The 19,908-nt window shown below is 38.3% G+C and overlaps 1 protein-coding gene across 1 annotated transcript in view; it reads left to right on the forward strand.

Annotated features, from left to right (window-relative positions):
• Window positions 1–648: 648 nt before the first annotated feature.
• Window positions 649–19,908, forward strand: part of ZNF608 (zinc finger protein 608) — a gene marked incomplete at its 5' end in the record, with an annotated part of 43,038 nt that continues 23,778 nt past the window's right edge. Inside the window, one exon of the mRNA XM_008947548.1 lies at window positions 649–904. Within this exon, the coding sequence (XP_008945796.1) occupies window positions 649–904 (256 nt within the window). The remainder of the gene's footprint in view (window positions 905–19,908) is intronic.

Consider the following 19,908-nt stretch of genomic DNA (forward strand, 5'->3'; position numbering starts at 1 on the left):
AAACCCTGAGAAATTAGATGGTTTGGATAGGTTCTTGCAAAAGTCCTCATCTGTTATTTCAAGTGGAAATACGTAAATGTTATCTGTAAGCTGTTAGGTGGGTGATCCTAATGTATTTTAAATGATTGGATGACAAGGGGTTATATTTGATGCCATATGGATATTAGAATTGTTCTAAGTGCTAATTTATCCGTGATGCAAAATGAAAAAAATGGCATTGATACGTCTTAGTACTGTCTTTATAAATGTTTATCTTGAAATGGAAAATGACGTTTCCAGCTTGCAAAGTTTAATTTCCATCCACAAATCAGCCTCTGTCAGCACCAAGAAAAAAATGGCCTTAATCCTTGCTTTTAAAATTTATTATTATTTCATACTGGCAGTCTATGACAACAGGGAATAGTCTCAGAGAAATGTAGCGGTTTGCCTTGTTTAGCATGATAGATATTTTTGTACTTAATTTTTCATGTGCAGCATTTGAGCTGATGTCAAAAAAAATGAAACTCGTAAGACTGAAGTAACCTGTGATAAACCAAATCCCCCTGCATACACAAATGTAGTATCAGCAAACTGGGCTTTTTTTTTTTTTTTTTTTTTTTCCTAAAAATCTTGCAGCACCATTATAGTAAGTTTGTCTGTTGTTTTCAGGTTGATCCCCTGTTTACAGTGCCTGCACCTCCACCTCCGATTTCCAGCAGTATCACACCTCAGATTCTGCCTTCCTACTTTTCCCCATCTTCATCCAATATTGCAGCACCAGTCGAGCAGCTTTTGGTACGGACTCGTTCAGTGGGTGTAAATACTTGCGAGGTTGGAGTAGTTACAGAACCTGAATGCCTTGGACCCTGTGAGCCTGGGACCAGCGTGAACTTGGAAGGAATTGTGTGGCATGAAACTGAAGAAGGTAAATTGTTTTTTCCATTAGGTTTGTCTGTGAGATATGTTAAAGAGGAGGACACTTCACTGTATCTGCCTGGGTACTAAGTAAGTGCTTGCTAGTCTGTGGGGACACTGCTGTGTATGGCAGTCGCAGCTTTATAGCTCAGCTAATGAGTTTTTATTTTAAAAACAAATGGCAGGTTTTTTATTATTTAAGCAACAGTATTGTTCAAATTACCTGCTATGAAAACCCAGTTAACAATGGAATGTATTTCCTATTGCTATATTGAGAAGAGCATATGAAGAAGTGCTATCTAAACCGGAGTGATTTCTTTAATATCCTTTGAAGGCATTTGGCCAAATAGGAGTGCTAGAGAGCTTTGGGGAGTACTAAATGTTGATTTGCTATGATTTAGAACAAAGTAAGTAGGAAGAGGATTATGCTGTCATATGCAGATTTTTCCATTTTGGTTTTGAAAAGCTCATTATTACAATACCAGCTTTCTCATGTTAATGCTAAAAATACTGTGTGTGCTCACTAAAATACTGCAGTTTCTGGTTTACTAGTAGTGGTTTTCTCCATTTACAGCTGCTTGAGAGTCTTCCTGTGATTGTTCATATGTTTGTTTCAAGGATTATTTAATTTTTAGTGATCTACCTCCCTGAACAGTGAAAACAAGATTATTTACAAAAGGATATAATGGAAGACTACAGCAGTGCATTGCTTCATGATTAAACCTGACATCCTTCAGACATACACAATGGCGTTTGGTCCTTTGCAGTGATATATAAGACCTCACCAAAGTGCTCTACACTGTCCTCTCAAAAATCAATAGAGAGAGTCAGATTTACTTGCTTTTATATGCTTTCATCCATCCATCTTTCTCTCTTTGTGTGTCTACAGCAGATTCATAAGGTAGATTGATCCTTTTAGATTGTTTTTAGAGCACAGTATAAATTCTGTTTTAAAATATCCCTGCAGAGATGACGGCCCTTAGCAGCTCCATTCTTCCTTGACTGGCCTGTATTAACCAGAGCTGGAATGTGTGGGCGTTAACTGTGTTGACATGAAAGAGCAGTAGCTGTTAATAGTGTTATTCTTGCTGAATAAACTAAACTTCTGACCCCCACTGAATTTAAGAAGCCTGCCTTGTTAAAGGTTTGGCACCAGAAAAGTATTTAAAAAAAAAAAGTGTTCTGGTCAGGGTGACTCTATTTACTAGTTTCTCAGCACTCTACTGGTTTAAAAACTCTTGTTAGTTAATAGAAATTAATTCCCTTGGCCTTTTCTCAGTTTGTCGGAAACAATTTTCTGAAACATCTCGGAGTTCAGTAGCGGCATGTTCAAGTGAAACAGTTTTGAATGTGCCTGTTTTCACAGCTTTACAAATACCATTTGGCAGCACGACAGCTATACGAATGACTACAATAACAGATAAAGCAGGATTCTAAAATACTCTAGAAATATAGCTAAGGTGAAGGTTAAGAGACTGAAGATAATTGATACAATTTCATACTGTATGGTTTGTACTGCTCTTCTATGTTTTACTGTTTCAGAACCTGCTGACTGAAGAATATAAATTTTAGGGTGGTTCTCCAGATGAAAAATGGGTTCCTAATGATAATTTTTGCATTTTAATGGAATTTTGACATGTATATGTATGCGTTGAGCTGTTTTCAAATTTTCTCACATGTTCATGAAAGAATCTGTGTAGCAGCTTGTGTGAAGCCATTTCTGCCAAATTTTAGAAATTAGGGTGCAGATGGGTCTTCTATTCGTCTTTCACAGAAGGAAGATTATCAGGTACTCATTTTCTCCAGTTATGATTTTGACTTTAATTAGGCCAGAACATGACCTTTCCTAAATTGGTGTAAATCCAGAATATTCTAACTGATATCTGTGTAATGGGTGACATGTGAAACCATCTTGATGTTCATAATGACCAGCTGAAGTACAAATTTATTTTGTGATGCCTTTGTGTTTCTTTCCTAGTCACTCCTTTCATTGCTTTCCAAAATCTAATAAAAACACGTGCAAACTGACCTATCTATCTAGCTAAGGAGCTACGGTATGGAAATTCCTGACCTTAGCTGTTGTTTTGAGATATTTTAATTATTTTGTGTCTGATTTAGCCACTCTGTAAGATGAGTTGTGAGGTGATTAGAATAGGCTTGTGGGACGTCGCCGTGCTCAGTGGCATATGGGAACTATGAAGAACCAAATGTGCTGCTGAGCAGTGTTCATTTGCTGCAGCAACTAGCTATGGGAATGCAAATACGGAAAGGATGTGGTGATCACAGTTGTTCTAGTAAGAACAGTAGAGTGAGTAGAGAAAGATGCAGTCATACAGTTTATGTAGAACTCAGTATTAAATGTTATATATGCTTTATAGAGAAGAAGGCATATACTTGAAAATTCATGTTTTGAAGGATTTTGGTATGTGAAATAACCGGTTTTCTTTTAGGAATGTTATATAAGTTTTTACATTTTATTGCATTTGTTCTTCAAGGTCAGAAAAAGATTGATAGTTGGGTTTATTGGTAATATATTTAAGATAATAACTCCAAAGCGTGGGGGTGGGGGTAGCAGATGAAAGAGAGTGTTGTTACTGTAACCCTTTTTCTTTATTCCAGGCCAGTCTATTTAGTTGACTTAATCAGCAGATTTAATGAATCAGATCTTTTTACCCAGACTGTTTCCTCCATCTTAAAATGTGCAGAGGGAAGGTGGCATCTAAAGAATCTCACATTTTGTTGCAGGGTTTTTTAACGAACCATAGCTGGTTACTCATACAGTTGACTGAGACTGCTGGTTGTCACGTGGGCATTTCTCAGTTGTGCTACTAAGTTCTGTAGTGCTTAATTTCTACATATGTATGCTGTATGCATTTTCATCTTCATAACCTTGTTTGGATATGGCTTGATAATGTGTCCAAAGTGGTGTTAATGGCTGCAAAAAAGCATATTGAAGGAACTAAGGTTACCCCTGTAGTGGTGGAATGAACAATGGTTTTGGGCAAGTCACCTTTACAATTTGCAAATTATGTAGCTGTTTGACACCAGAAACGTCTCTCCAGTAGCAGTAAAAGTCCTTCACAAAAAGCAGCTTGGTGCTGTTATTGGAGTGTAGGTTTTTTGTTGTTGATGGTTTTGTTTGGTTCTTCCAAAACAACTTGTAAAAGTCTGTATTTCTATACTGAGAAGTAAGGTTTAGCTAGAATCAGGTACATGCTAAACTGTGTAATTATCTTTTGGGAAAGCATTTGGAAGAGGGCAGTAATTGTTTCTTACCACCTGGAGGAAATAAAAATGACCCAGAAAAAAAAGGAAACCACCAGCCAACTTTCCAAATTGCTTAGAGCTTTCTTTTTTGTTTAGTTTCTCACATGCAGTTGCCCTGGGTCACGTCCTGTTTTTGGTTCTGCGTCTAGCAGTAGAGTCTGCCTTTAGATGTGGGAAGCACTAGTTGTGATGATATCTTGTTTGCTTGAAAACTGTGTAGGAGACAGCCATCCGTCACCTTGCTGCCTTTGTGTGTAGGACAAGCTGTCTTCATGCAGGATGGAGTGCAGTCAGTTGCTGTGCTGCCATTCTTCCTCTGTGAAGTTTGGATACAACTTGCTGTTGTTCAGTAATGAATAATGGGGAAATAGGTTGTATTTTTAAAGTTTTCTCTTACCAGGGATAGCTTTTTGATTTTTGTAACTTGATACTAGCTATCAAGTGTAAGAAATAAGAATCTGCTGGATCTCAAGAATCTCATGGGATCATCTCCCAGGTGTTCCAAATTTATCCTGGCATCAGTTCTGACACTGCTTTGCAAAAATTTGCAGAAGGGAGGACACTTAGATGATAAAGAGTGTGAGGGCACTTGTTATGTATGGGTTTCCCAACCTGACATGTTTGCAGCTAATATGCATAGATGTTTTGAAAACATACCTGTTCCACAGAGCTGACGTGTGGATTCCTCCTTGCCTTACTATGTGGTGTCAGCTTTGCAAAATCTATTCTGAAAGAACAATCCGTTTTAAGTGTTGTTTGTTGTTATACATGCATTCGTACGTGTGTGTGGAAGTCGGGGTTGTTATGTGTCTATATGGATAGAATTAGAAGAATGAGAAGTCGTCTGATAGCCTCCGATTCCCGTTTTCAGTTTTTGTGGTTTAACAACCACACTTTTGTGCTTTTACAATTACAAAGGCGTGATGAAACGATGAAACGTGTAATGTTGAAAGCCATGTCAAATATTAAGTAAACAAATGCAGAAATCAGATTTTTAAAAAAATCTGTTTTATCAAAGAACATTACAATAGTTCACAGAAATTCAGATAACCATGATTAAATCACACTATTGTCTTGAGCTCAGGCAAGGTTTATAGGGAGAAGTAATATTCTTTATTAAACCAAGTGATACAATTTTAAGTAACTGGTAAGCTTTCAGACTGGGTGCATTTATATTTTGGCCTTTCTGTGTGATGTAGACCATTGACATGCTGGATACTGGAGTCACTGGTTTGGTGTTGTTAACCAGGTTATTCAGTTCAAAATTTAAAGACTGGGTATTTTTATGGGAGAGAAGCACAACGATACCTCTTGCTCAAACATCAGGCTTTTTTATGGGCATGCTACAGAAAAGCGGTTTGTGAAGAAGGTAGGGTTTTTTTGGCTAGCTACAGTAACAGAAGGCCTAAAATAGAGATATTTCCTACTGCCATGTAAGTCATCCACTGACCAGTATGAATGTCAGCGAGTGTCAAAATGTCATCTGTCTATTGTGTTTGTATTTCAAGTTGTTATGTTTATTTATTCCTCTTTCTACTGTCTGTGATATTAGACCCTGTAAACTGGTAGATTTAAGGAAGCCTGAGATATGGGAGTTTTTATAATAGACTTCGGCTGTCTCACTGTGTTATCTAAGGCACTTCACATCTAGCACATATTATGTAGAAACTTGTAGCAAAAGAGAAATGGGCTTGACCTCACAATGGTAAACCACAGGCTTGCATAAAAATGTTTGTGACTTGTGGAAGCTCTGCCTACTTTACTAAAGGAGTTTGGGAGATTGTACTTCAGATGTACACAGACAGCTGAGAAAAGCTTTAAGAGATTAACATTACATGATGCGGACTGTGAGAGGGATTTAGCTGTAGGTACACTGAGGTCTGTTGAGTCTGAGAAGCTTTTTGATCATCTCAACAGTTTGCTTGACCTTATCAGTGTATATGGTTGTTTAGGGACATAAATATTGACATTGTCCTGTAACTGGCTTCTGCAGTGTTTCTTGCACATTTGTGTGAAACATATGGTGCTGGCCAGTGTTGGAAGCAAAGAGTAGGCTAGATGGGCTGCTTGGTCAAAGCCAGTATGGCACTGATTTATTTTTGATACATCTTATTGGCTGTAACACAAAAAGTTTGCGCTGACAGAACCAAAAAGGGAACTGTTTTTGGCTGAAGCGTAGAATCATGAGTTTGGAAACGAGCTTTAAAATCAAGTCCAAGCCAGCACTGCCAAGTTCACCATTAACCATGTCCCTAAGTGCTACATCTGTGTGTCTTTCAAATACCTCCAGGGATGGTATCTCAACCACATCCTTGGGCAGCCTCTTCAGTGCTTGACAACCCTCTTGGTGAAGGAATTTTTCCTAACATCCAATCTAAATTTCTCCTAGCATGACTTGAAGCCATTACCTCTTGTCCTGTCACTCATGACTTGAGAGAAGAGTCCTACGCCCACTTCACCACGGCCTTTTTCAAGGTAGTTGTAGAGAGCAATAAGGTCTCCGCTCAGCCTCCTTTTCTCCAGTCTGAACAACCCAAACTCCCTCAGCTGCTCCTTGTAAGACACTGTCATACACAGCCTTCATTTTCCCCTTTAGATAGCTACTTGTAGTCTCTTTGATACTGTTTTCACCTAAAATAAGTGAAGCAAAGTAATTTTAAAGCCAAAACTCTATGTATCCACAAAAGCCCCTTCAAATGGTTTTAAACCATTGAGACTGGCTCTTACAAACCAGATGTACATGGCTGAGTTGATGTGGCCTTAATGAGTTGCCATGAGTCAGCTAGGCTACAATAACCAAACCTTTTCAGGCTCTTTGTTCATAGCAAACAGCAGATAAATCATGTCAGTGTAAATCTTCTCAGTGAAGGAGAAATGCAGAATAGGTTATAGATATTCCCTGCTGGCAAAGCTATGTGTCAGATTGGAGATATTTTGAACTCCTTGAGTTTATTTCTGATTCTTTTACAAAACACTCCTTTTCCCAAAAGTGTTCAGTTGGTCACTCATTTAAACAGTAGTTTAAGTTTAAAGGTGTTTGTCTAGGTGATGGAAAGCATCGCGGGTTAGGGGAGATCTGTAACAGAAAAAAAAAATTAAAAATTAGTTGGAAAACAGATCCACTGCTAATTTCCGGGCTTTCTTAATGCAGCAGAGAAGTCAAGCTAGTTCATCTTACCTTTCATTCCTTCACAACACCATTGGTCAGAACATTTCTAAAGACTGCAGACCACCACTGGAAGAAAAATACTTAGGAACTTTGTGCAGAGATGCTGGCAAATGTTAAATTTGGCATTTAAATGTCAGCATTCCTTCTTAAACATATACACACCATAGGGTCTGACTAGTGCTGGTCCTAGAGCTTTGTTTAGAAAGGCTGTACATCTCTAGTGGAGAGCGACGCGTGATTTGTTTACTGCCTAGTGTTTGTCTTGTTGCTTCACCCTTTCTAATACAGATGTAATGCTGAGCAGGGCATAGCAACAGTATGGTTGCAGTAACTGACCAAAAATATACAAAATGTCTTACTTAGTCAGGGTAGTAATGGCCAGCTTATCTGAAGGGTCCTGGAAATGCCACATTTTACAGCTCAGTGAGATGACTGGGTGCAGCTCTTGTGGTATAACTCAAAGTAGAGAATGAAAAAACAAATTCCAGACAGTGCTTACATAAAAAACTATATATTGCCAAACTGCAACAGAGGAAAACTTCCTGTGCTGCTTGTACACACATAGAAAATTATCCCCTTTACAAACAAGCATATGGGGGCAGGGAGGGTGCGTAGGAAAAGGAAGGAAGATAATTGAGATTGGCAACGTTTGCTTAGAGCTATTTGAATGTGAAACTGAGCCTGCTCAAGCAGTGAGGTTATGAACACTGACGGAGTTGCTTTAGGAAAAGCAACAGTTCTGGGCATTTACTGCTCAAAAGCAAAATCTCAATAGCAGCAGATTGCTTAGAAGTGAGACTGTTCCAGTACAAAATACTTGCAACATGTGGTGTTTTGGATTTGTAGATAGGAGGGGGGAGAGATGACTGCTAATGAAGAAAGTGTGTATGCGTGCAAGGGTTTTCTTACTAAATAAATACCACTGGAGTAAAGAATGCAAGCACAACTGAAATGATATCTTTAGCTGGTGTAGTTCATGTATTAAATCACTTATTTGAAGATGTTCTCACAGTCACTCTATTTTTGTACATAGTTTTACCAGTTAGGACAAGCTGTGGTCTTCTAGTCTTGTTACACTTCTGAGTATTGCTGGTCATCTGCAGAGGTGAATGAGAGGTTCTCTTGTTTGCTAGACTGCATGTTTTCACTAATACAGATTAATATCAATTTAATAAAGTAATCTTTATTTTCAACATTTCAGGCTACTTAGTGAAAAGCTGCTTTTGGTGTTGAGACTAACTTTCCTGTGTAAGATAAGTGGCTGGCCTAATTAACTAACTAACTAACTAGCATCCAGCTTTTAATTTTTTAGAATCAGTGGAAACTTACATGTTGTCACCGCAAGGGCACATTCATAATTCTTCCCAGTTATTACTGATGTGGTAGTAACTAGCTACTAGTCTGGAACTTTTGGTGGTAAGAGTCAATCCAAAAAGCAGAAGGAAAACCTCAATTTAGAAATTTTGAACAGTGAAGAGTTCTTTGGCCTTCAGGGTTACTGAAAGATTACAGCTTATATTTTTGTTCTAAAAGAAGACAGGAAGGGTTGAGGTTAAGGGTGAAGAAAAAGAATAAATATAAAAAAGAAAAAGCTCAAGGGAAATAGCTTTCTTGATTTAGACCAAAAAACTAGCTCTAGATTTATTAAAGCTAGTGTTGCAATGGAAACCACAACTGAGGTTCATTAATTTTATATTCCCAAATGCCAGCAGAGTTTGGGGGAAAATAACAAAAACCATCTGGGATAAAAACAACAACAACAACAAAGTATTAGATCACTTTGCTTTAGTAGGGGTGGGGTGTTTTTTTTGGGGTTGTGTGTGTGTTTTTTTGTTTTGTTTTGCCTTTTAGGAGTGTCAACTAAGGGAGAAACAATTAAATGCCCATCAGAATTAACACTGGTTTGCATTTACTAGCTGTAAATTTAAATCTCAAAGAATTTTTAAGGTGATATATCTATGGAAATAAAAGGCCATGCAGTTAATTTTAAGGACAGAATTTACTAGCCTTGTTAAAGATTTAATCAGAATAAAGAAGAATATTTAAGAAAAGCCTTCTTTTCCCCTATTTTGTTTGTTTTAATAGATATCAGTTACTTGTTAAACTTAGTTGAGAAGGTTAACTTGCGCTTTGCTTAGGGTGATATTTATTGTATCTAAGTGATTTTGTTTTATTTGAGCTTTGTTATTATTGTTTCTATATGAGTGTTAGCAAGCAGATCAGGACATTTGCTTTTTCTTCTAGTGACTTAGCCAATAGTATAAAGATCTCCATTAATAAAATGGAAGTGAAGTTAGTCGTCAGTAGATTCTGTAACCGGTCCCTGACACTGAGGAAAAGTGTTGCAGAGAATGGGTTTCAAGCGAGGGCAATTCCAGATCAATCTTCAATTAATTGAGGTCCTTTTTTTTTTCTCAGTCACTTAAAACTTCTGCGTTTAAGTAGGTTGAAAGAAGTAATTACGTTTTACTGCCTGTTTACTTTCCCCTACAGTGACCGAACCTGTACTTCTTAACCTTGCATTCATGTAGAGCTGTCTTTTGTGGATCTTTCAAAGCCTGAGGCTGTTTGACCCACCCTAGTTGGGAGATTTTACAAACAGAGAGAAGAGTCTCAGGTTTCACTAAAGGAGCTGGTTTCCTTAGGGAAGAGATAAGTTTATGACAAGTTTTAGCAAAGCAAGACTTCTAACGTGTGTTATGGATTTTTTAAAACATGTTACTTTTTTCGGTTATTCTCTGCAATTTTATTGAAGTCCTGAAAGTTATGACTGTAGGCTTTGTGGTTTCTGAGAAAGTTTTGCAATGAATTAATACTCATTTCTTGAGAATTTTTTTTCAAACCACCAGCAGTGGCAGTGAAGCCAGTACAAGTTTGCATCCAAGCCAGTTTCATCCATTAGAACTGCTAGCTATTGGTAGATTTAATGTCACTTCAGAGTAAGAAGTATCTCTGGTTACAAGCCTGAGCAATTTAAAAACAAACAAAAAAACAAACAAACGACAAACAACCAGACTGTTTCTAGGTTGCAACAATTCCCAACTAGAGGCCTGTATGAAGAGGTGATACAACCTGAACTATGGCCAGTGGCAGCTACTAATATTTGATGCTTAATGAAAATCAGATCGTTTTTGTTGTCAACCTCTCTTTCAGAATTCATTTCAGCAGAGTTTGCTCATGCTTAAAAAAAAAACCAAACTTTCTTTTTTCTGTTATTGTATAAAGGAAACAAAATTTTCCTTTGTAGTCTTACAAAAATTAAGAGTTCGGTATTGTTAAGCTTAGTAGACCTGTGTGATTCAAGTGGCAGTATAGTTTAGTTCTTTGGCAACAGCCAAGTTCTGAGTTTTTTCAATTTCACCATTTTTTCGCAAATCCAAGCTAGGCCCCATTTCATGCAGGGTGGAGGGGTGGAGGGCTACTTAACATGGGAGTGAAAGATCTTGATTTTGAAACATAGTGACATAGAAGGTTGTTTCTTATTATACTGGCTACTCAGGGTTTGTTAGAAACAGGTTTCCCTGAGAAAGTGCTCAGGCATAGCTCTGGTGGGGAGGGAAAAGAAGGTACCAGTGAAGTTGTCCTCACAACTGCTGGTGAAAGGCTGAGAGATCTCCACAGTGCTTCTGACTTTCAGTGATCCAGCGTGTGAGTGGAAGCAGTCATCCGTATACATTTTCTTCCAGTCCATCTCATTTGGCTACTTCCCACAACAAACCTTTGGATCTTTTTTGATTTCTGACTCCTAGGTTTTATCTGTGTGTGTGTGTCCCAAAAGCTGTGCAGGCTGCTTTCTTTGAATTTTCCTTTCTCCAGCACTTGAAGTTCTGACAGCCTTGACTGCTGTGCTGTGTTGAGGTCGGGCTTCTTGCTGACCAGGGAAACTGCAGGTGCCAGTGGACCTGAAATGGATTTTGAATGACTACACCTCCCCTGCAAACACCTTCCTATTGAGAGTGGGAATGAAGCTGTGTAACATTTTAGTAATTTATTTGATGAGACCCTGTCTGGAGGTTTTTCCAGAAGAATTGACACACAGTTTCTCCCTCCCACAGAGATTAAAGGTGGCACAGAGGTTCAGATTTACCAACTGGTGGTGCATTTTTATGGCACATGAACCAGAAGGCCAATGACATTTCTTCTTACCTTGATTCTGCTCACAAAGCAGCACATGAAATTACTAAAAATAAGGGGGGAAGAGGGATTCTTGAGGGACAGCAATAAATCTGTCCTTGGTTTTGCTTCAAGACAGTGGGTGGTGATTGGGTTACAAATGGGTCTGTTGGTCTAGACAAGCAAGTAACTGGGAATAGCTTGGAGAAAATGTTTCTGTATCCCCAGAGCATTATCTTCAAGGAGCACAGTTAGTAATGCTGTTGTGAAAAAGAAACCTCCATTTGGACAGACAGCTTGATGCAGGCAAAGCTGCTAATTTGTTTTCAGCTTCAAGGAGATTTAGAGTCTTTGCATCCTTGGCAGTAACACACAATGTAATTGTTTCCGTTCTCCTTAATCTTCAGTCTAGCTGCATTGGCTTAGTGTAGCTAGGAAAGGCTGTAATGTTGCCTGAATTAGCTGCACAGGATAGCTTTTTCTAACAAGCAAGAAGTTACTCCAGGATTCTTCTGACTTTCTAGCATGAGAAGAGAACACTTGCTGTTCTTGTCATGATTACATCTAGTTGCAGAAACCCTTTTGTGCAGAAAGGAAAATAAATTGTTGGGTATAAAAAGGAGGTGACAGAATTAATGTTCTTACACTGGCAAAGTTACTTAGTTATTAGGGGCTCCTTGTAAATAACAGCTTTGCTTTCATCTATTTTCTGCCTCTTTCTTCCACAAAAGTAATTTTGTAACCCTACAATTTTTAAATACTTAAAAAAACGTAACTGCACCGCAAGGTTTGTTTTCATTCAGTTTGGCAGTGTTTGTGGGCAGCAGCTGCTTACACTTTTGGTGTATGTGCCATTAACATACCACTGGTATAAACCTAGCTCAGTTCACCAAAAATGTAATCTTCAGAGAAGGGATATATATCATTGAGCAATTAAATTATTTAGTCAGTCCAGTGGTTAAGCTTGGGTCAGCTTTGAAGGGTAAATTTCATTGCTGGGATGCATTCTTGGCTATGAATGAATGCATGAATAATCTTTCTTTGAACCCTTAGATGCACAATAGGCACAATAACTCTTGGGCTGAACTCTTGAGAATGGGCTGATTTATAGGCAGCTGTTGAAAGTGCTCCTAGTCAAATTATTTTTTCATCTGTGAGGTAGAAACCTGTAGTATATTAATTACTGTGTAACATTGCAGTGGTAGACAGACAAAAGCTGTGCAGGTCTTTACTATGGGTTTTTAATTTATAGATTAAAAGAAAAGTAATGATTTTGACATGGTACACTGCCATAAACTGCGAATCACTTGTCAGGGCTCCAGCAGACAAACAGCTGAAGGCATTATTGACCTCAACTGCTCAGCCAGTTGATCTGTGTAAGTTACCTCCCATTTAGCAGAGGCAACAGCAGGGATCGTGTGTGCTCCCCAGTACCAGCAAGTTCACAAGCCTGTATAAGCCAGTGCTAGTCTCATTTACGTTAATGCTGTGACTGCAGGTGATCAGGAATCTGACACAATTTTTTTCTACCCTCCCTGCTCCAAGGACTGTAGCCTCAAGCAAAGGGCTGAGTCATGTGTGCAGGAAAGGTTAGCATCACTCACTACATCAGGATTTGGCCAGGTTTACCTGCTGGAGGGCTTAACTTGCTAGAAGGATCAAGACAGGTCTGTTTTGTCATCAGCAGTAGTGGCTTGGCACAGCACCTTTTCAGTGCTGAGAGAGAAGGGAGCTGTTCTTGTCTGAATACCCATTTCTGAACTATCACATCTACATTGCACAGTGTTTACTAATTGGTTTACTATTTGTCATAAGGCATTCTGCATTATTAAGATCATGTTATGGAAGGTTTTTTTTAGGGAGCTCTCTGAGAATTAGTTGCAGAAGGAGCAATTTGATTTTATTTTCTTTCAGCTAACAGGCCAAGCAGATGGGAAAGCAGACCTGGAGTAGTTTTGCTGGCTGGCTGCCATAATTCTGTAAATTTTGATTTGTGTGGATATGTAACAGTTTTATTTTTCCCTTTTTGGAAATGTATGCCTGCAAGTCTTTGGGAAATTAATCATTGGTTTCCTGTGAAGTGTGCGCTTGTAAAACAAATGTTGTAGCAATGTGCCAGGCAGACCCTGTGTTGTGTCAATTAGGAAGTGTGACATCAGCAAACTTCATAGGCTGTCAAAGGCTAAAGCTCTTTTCAAAGCATCATTCCTTCACAGCGCTCCAGAGAAAGAATTAAAAAATGGCAGAAATTTCAACTGCAGTTCAGTGCAGTTTTATTGTTTGCCTTTGCCACTCAAAAGGCGCAGGGTTCACAGTTCTACCCAGATGAGACTTCTAATGCCATTTGACCTTACATTATATTGTACTTGAAATTAACAAAGCATTCACATTTACAAAATGTGTGAGTTGATCAAAACTTGGACATCTTAAATTTAACATTTCATAGGGCGAAAGATGAAGAATGCAACTCACGTTTCACCCTTGATCTGTCTCCCCTTCACTTCTTGCTGACATACCAGAAGACCCGCAGTAATAGAGACACTTAAGCATTTATTAACTGTGGTATCGATGATGACATCACCACTAATTACACGGGAAGAGTGCAACATTTAACAGTAAAGAATGCTGGGGATTCCAGCACGTGACTGACAGCCTGGGTCATAGTTCTTTTTTGTAGCTTTTTCCGTGGAAATTTAAAGAACTTGGATTCTCACTGTTCAGCATTTGAATCTTCAAGATCAAAAGGCCTTTCCTTCAAAGAGTTTCATGTTGTTATTTAAATGGTAATTGGCTCTATCCTCAGTTTGACTGTGAGCATTTTAACTTCAGTAGCTTTGGGATTTTCATTATTTTCAGTTCTGTGTTTCTGATGGAGGAGGTGATTTGGAGAATGACAAAGATTAATTGCAAATTTGGAAGCTAGTTACTGGTGACAAGATTTGATAACTTTTGGGAAGGCACATATGCTATTTGAGCAACATGTGTTCCATAATGAATCATTTTGCTGCTGTAAAAATCTGTCTCTTCTTTACTAGTGACTTGTACATCTGGAGTAGTTTCTCACTGACAGGTGACTTTTTCTGTGTAGTATGGACTGCACAGTAGATACAGATTATGGGATTTGTTAAACTATTTGCCTGCAAACTTTTAGTTTGTTACAGTACTGTGTGGAGAGAAGATAGTGGCTGTGAAACTCTAATCTCCAGGAAGGCAGTGTTTGAAGAGTAGTAACTTTTGGTGAATACTTTCTGCTGTGATCTTCAATGCTTTCTGGTGTACAAAAAGTTATGATTCTGTGACTGACATTTTCCTTTAATTCATATTCAGTCCTAGCTGTATTTTCTCTTTTCTAAAGTCTGTTACCTTAGCTGTCAGTGTGATGAAGAAAAGTGAAAACTGCGATCCTTGAGGGCTAAAATACTTTCATGAACAGATGCACTGCTATATGATATCACTATCACAGAAGTAAGTAGACTCCTGTTGAAGAGAATGATGAAACAGTTATATTTCCTGTAGATGGTGACTGGCTTTTCGTTTTACTGAAAGGGACGGGAGAGGGAGGGGAAAAAAAAAAGGCAAAGCAAACAACTAAAATACCCTCAGGTATAGTTACCACTAAAGTGACTAACCTGTATTCAGGATTGAAAGATCTTCATACTGAACACTAAACAAGAACCTGCAGGCCTGGAGAAACAGATAAATGTGACAGTTTTAAAGATGCAGCAATTCAACGTATATGTTTAAGGGAAAGAATACAGAGGGGTCTTTGTATTGGTGATGTAGTACCAAGGACTGCATGAAGAACCTCTGGTGTTTTCTGATAATGTTAGAGGTATCTTCTCATTTAGGTATTCATTTTCTTCTAGCTTTAGACCACCCACATGTGGGTCACATGTAACCTGCAGACTTTTTTTCCTGCAGTCTCTTTCCTGCACCAAACATATGCTGCATGCATATTCATGTTTTTGCTTTCTGTTCACGGAGGTATCCAGCTGGGAAAATATAGTGTGTACAATACTCTCTGCCTTCAACTGACATTTCTCATAAATTGCAACAGAAACACTGCTATCAGCAGCTTAATAGCAAGTAGAATACAGCTCTACATATCAAGTCTCAGCAGGACACAGAAACTATGGTTACCAAATTTCCAAAGAGAAAAGGTTGGGAGGGAAAGTTTTTGTGTAAGAATAACTGGGGAGGGAGGGTGGGAAACATCTGAAATGGATTCATTGAAAGCTGTCTTTTCTGAAGGGAGAAAAAAAAATAAAAGACTTATATGGGCTGACTCAGTGGTTTCAGCATTTGCTTTTTTGCTGAATTATTGTTCTAGAAGATCTCACAAGAGGTTTCTGTTACAAGCAGTGCAAAGACAGGAGTGCAGCAGTCTTTCCTCTTTTGTAATTCAAACACGCTCCTTGAAATAAGTTTTGAAAAGTATGTAATTTTTAGCTGCTGCTGTAGTATAAGGAGTTCATGACTGAAAGTCCAGGTCAGCCACAATGCATTTATGCAGGAAATAGAGGTTTGGTGGAAATGCATTAGTAAATAGAATTATGTTCCTAATCACAGGATTTAATGTTTCCATTTTGCCCCCAGCTCTATTTAAACACAAATCTTGACTGAAGAAAGTCAGTGTAGGTTAGAAAATATATCTCAGTACTGAAATACATTAATTGATTTAGGACTTGTTTGGATTTTTTTTTTGTTTGTTTTTGTTGGTTGGTTTGGGAAGGATATTAAATCAGCTGAGATATTATTTGTCACTCATTTGCCTGTTCCTTGTGAGCATGTCAGAAAGGACAGGAAATAATGATCTTAAGGTGTGGCAAGAGAGATTCAAGTGCAAGGATAATGAGGCTGCAGAGTAGATTTTCTAGCAGTTTGTGGAGTCTTCCATTAAGAGGAAGATCTATGCAAACATCTTTCAGGGTAGATGCTGATATTGCTTCAGAAGTAGAGGAGGTGGACTGGACAACTTCCTGAGGTCCTTTCAGCTCCATAGTTCAGGATTTCTAAGAGCAGGATATTTCATAATCAGTTTGGCTGGTTTTATAGTTCTCACACAGGGATTTCCTAGGAAATTAGGACACACTGTGTCACCTTTTTTTTTAGGTTTAAAATTAGTTTAATAGCTTTAGTGAAATATGTAAAAATGGCAGTAAAGAGGAAATTGTGCTACCTAAACCAAGGCTATATATAAATTGTAACAGACAGCTATTAAACAAGGGCTCATGGGAACCAAATATGGAACACAGAACAACTCTCTTACAGACAGTCTAGTAATGAAGAGACCAAGTGTTGAAGCTGTACAGTTGATGCAAAAAGAAGAGTGCACAGGTACTCTGCTGGAAAGTTACCCCTGTGCTTGGCATAAGCTACAATTTTTCATACCAATACCTAGCTAGTAAATATTTCATAATTTTGAAGGATGCTTCTCCAGTAACCTTTGCTTTTCAGTTATGTAGTATTTTAAAGCTGTGTTATGAGGAGTGAGAGAAGGCAGTATTATAAACATAGTACAGCATATTGAGATCCAAGGATACCATTGAGTCTGAGTGAGGCATATAAATAACACTAATCTTCCTTCTGTGAGGACAGCTGTTGGTTTCAGTTTGGAGAGTAATAAATATATGCTGCTCTTGTCCTTCAGTTTTTCAGGCTATTTTAAGTGGAATATTTTTCCAGCAGTAAATATGTATTAGCATCTTTCTTTGTTTCTTTGAAGCATATTGGTTGTATGCTGGGTGGTTTTTTGGAGACAAGGAACAAGCAAACAAAAAATCTCTTCAAGCTGTCAAAGATACAGCCAGGTGTATTTTATTTATGGTGTTTGTAAGACAGTTGGCAGCCAGCCATAAAGAGACCAAATTTCACTCTTAGGCTTTCCACTGCGCTCCTTCCCTTTCTTTCCTCATTATTTCCTACCACCTATAGATAATGCTATTAAGATTTTCCTAGTTCTGCGTTGTTTTTCCCTATAGCTGACTTTGCTGTACAGAGAAATTGTGAGCTTTACCAACAATGTCCTCTTTGATTCTTTATTCATATAGGTTCTTTCTGCAGTGCTCCCTTACACTTCTCAAGTTTTATGAAGTCTAAAGATCTCATATGAATTTTTCAGTGGGTCAGCCCTACAGTTTTGTTAAAGAACAGTCTTTACCCTCTTGATTATCTAACCATGAACCTTCTTATCAGTGAGCAACTGGCTTGCAAATACATTTCTCTCTGTCTATAGTCTCTAAAAGAAACAGAAGTTTTCTTATGAACAACAATAGAAAACCAAACAGTTCTCTAGAATTATTTTATGTAGATAGTTTACTAATATACTAATAATTTCCCATTGAGAAGGCCTTGAAGAAAAGTGATCTTCAGCCAATAACAACCTAACTTCTGATTGTGTGCACTACATTCTCTAGACAGGACAGGTGAGATGGTAGAATCAAAACAAATAAATTTAAAGCCCATTTATGTAGACACAAATTCATCCTGTGTTTCTGCAAGGCCTATTGTTGTGAATATCTGAAATCCAGACCAATTTGGAAGGTTCTATATAGGCAATACTGTTGCTTTCAAAACCAAAGGCCAAAACTGATTCAGATCTTTTTGGAAGCATTCTGCCTTAAATGCCACAGGACTGCTAATAATCTACGCAGGAAATTTCTTCGGAGAGAAGAAATTACTTTTCTACTCTCTGAATGTTCCTGATAGTCTTCTGTCAGGCAGAGCTTCCTATCTGTGGATGTCTATAGGCTCCTTTTCAGCAATTCCCAAACTTAGTAGAAGGGGATATATTTAACCCCTAAAGACAGATGTATCAGAGACAAAAAAGGGTTTTTGACTTTTTCAGAGTGGTGGGTATTGTTCTGTGAAATGTAGGATTACTTGAAGCAAATTCAGTGGCTGCCATTTTACGTGGAATAGTGGTTGAACTACCTTCCTTGAAGGCCAGGTACTAGAAGAATCACCTGCAGTCATTTGGTTTAATGTTGTTTTACTTTATAGTTTTTCAAGTTTAACAGATTTGCCTTTTGTCTTTCGTCACCTGAAATACTGAGTGAAGTCTTTGCACTAGCCTTTAGGGGATGAAAAATAATACAAAATTTTCTTTTCATTAAAAACAAAGTTCTTGAAAGGAATGGTTGTTAAATTCATCATTGTTCAGGAAATACAAATTGTTCCATGAGAGTGCTTAAACCTTCAGGATCGTACCAGTGTAAACAAAATGTCTCTAGAACTATTCAGTCAAGTTTGCATTTCTAATGTACCAAATGCCGATTCTGGTGTTCCTAGAAATAGTTCTTCGTCATTAAGCAGTTTTATCAAGAGGTGAAGAAAGCACCTTTTCAGGGGAGAGAAGCAGAAAGTAAAATAAGTTTTCGAAGAGAGTTAAAATGGGTCTGTTGGGCAGAACGGAGTATTTGCCCAAGAGGTTTTTACAAAGCGTCTTGTGAGTTTTGAAAGCCTTCAAATGAAAAGGCTAAAGGTAGCAGCCTACCAATCCTATCAGCTGGAGAGAGACCACAAAAACATGACGTGGGTTTTCTTTACTGTAGCTTATGTATCCTCAAGCCTTCTTGGACTCTGATTCAGTTCATTAAGCAGCCTTTTTATCTGTCTATACCCCAAAGGTTTCCTATTAAAAAGAGGTTGTTTCTGATTGTGCATAGTGCCTTGGACTGTGCAAGGAAAAGGGCTTCTCGTAAGTAAGATGCTAAGTGGATCGGGGCTGTCAGTAATATGGTGAAGGGAAAAAGACATAGCTTCTACAAATGTTTTCCATGGACGTTCATTAAAAACCTAGGTTACTCTTTTTTGAGCGGTCTGGTTACTCTTTTAGGTAGTTTCAGATCTTTAAGAAGAATATATCAGTCCCTGTTATTAGATCTGAAGTCCTCAAATCCCCTCTGGTGTTACGTATTTCAAAAGCAAGCGGTCCCCTTTCTGTGAAATTTTCACATTTCGCTCTCAATATGACATTTACAGCAGCTCTTCAACCAGAATAGGAAAGGTCTGGCAGGAGAAAACATACCCTTACTAATGGACAGAAGTCCTGCTTCTGTTCAGTTCCTGAAAGTGGCAGGAAGTCCTCCATGTTCTTGTGTCTCTTAACATTTAAAACAAATGTTATGGTCTTACCTTGATCTCTAGTACTCTTTTCTGCCTCTGTCACAGAGGAGACTCCATGAGAAAGAAACCCAGCCTCTGTAATCTAAGTAAGTAGTTGACTAAATTACCCAAGGATCATTGGTAGAACCTCTGAACACAGTGAAACTGGGAGGAAAAGGTGCCACAGCCTCGGCTGCCTTCTCTTCTGAATGAGGAGAGCGGCTTCTGGTGAAGATGTGAGAAACGCAGCCAACTGTCATTCCTTTCACACCTTCCTGAAGTGTTAGAAACTTCTTGTTGTGGCATCTGTTGTTACAGCATTTGGTTGTCTACTGCTCAGAGATGTGGTCCATCAGCAG

Source organism: Merops nubicus, unplaced genomic scaffold, assembly GCF_000691845.1.
Source record: "Merops nubicus isolate BGI_N331 unplaced genomic scaffold, ASM69184v1 scaffold3089, whole genome shotgun sequence".
NCBI lineage: Eukaryota > Metazoa > Chordata > Aves > Coraciiformes > Meropidae > Merops > Merops nubicus.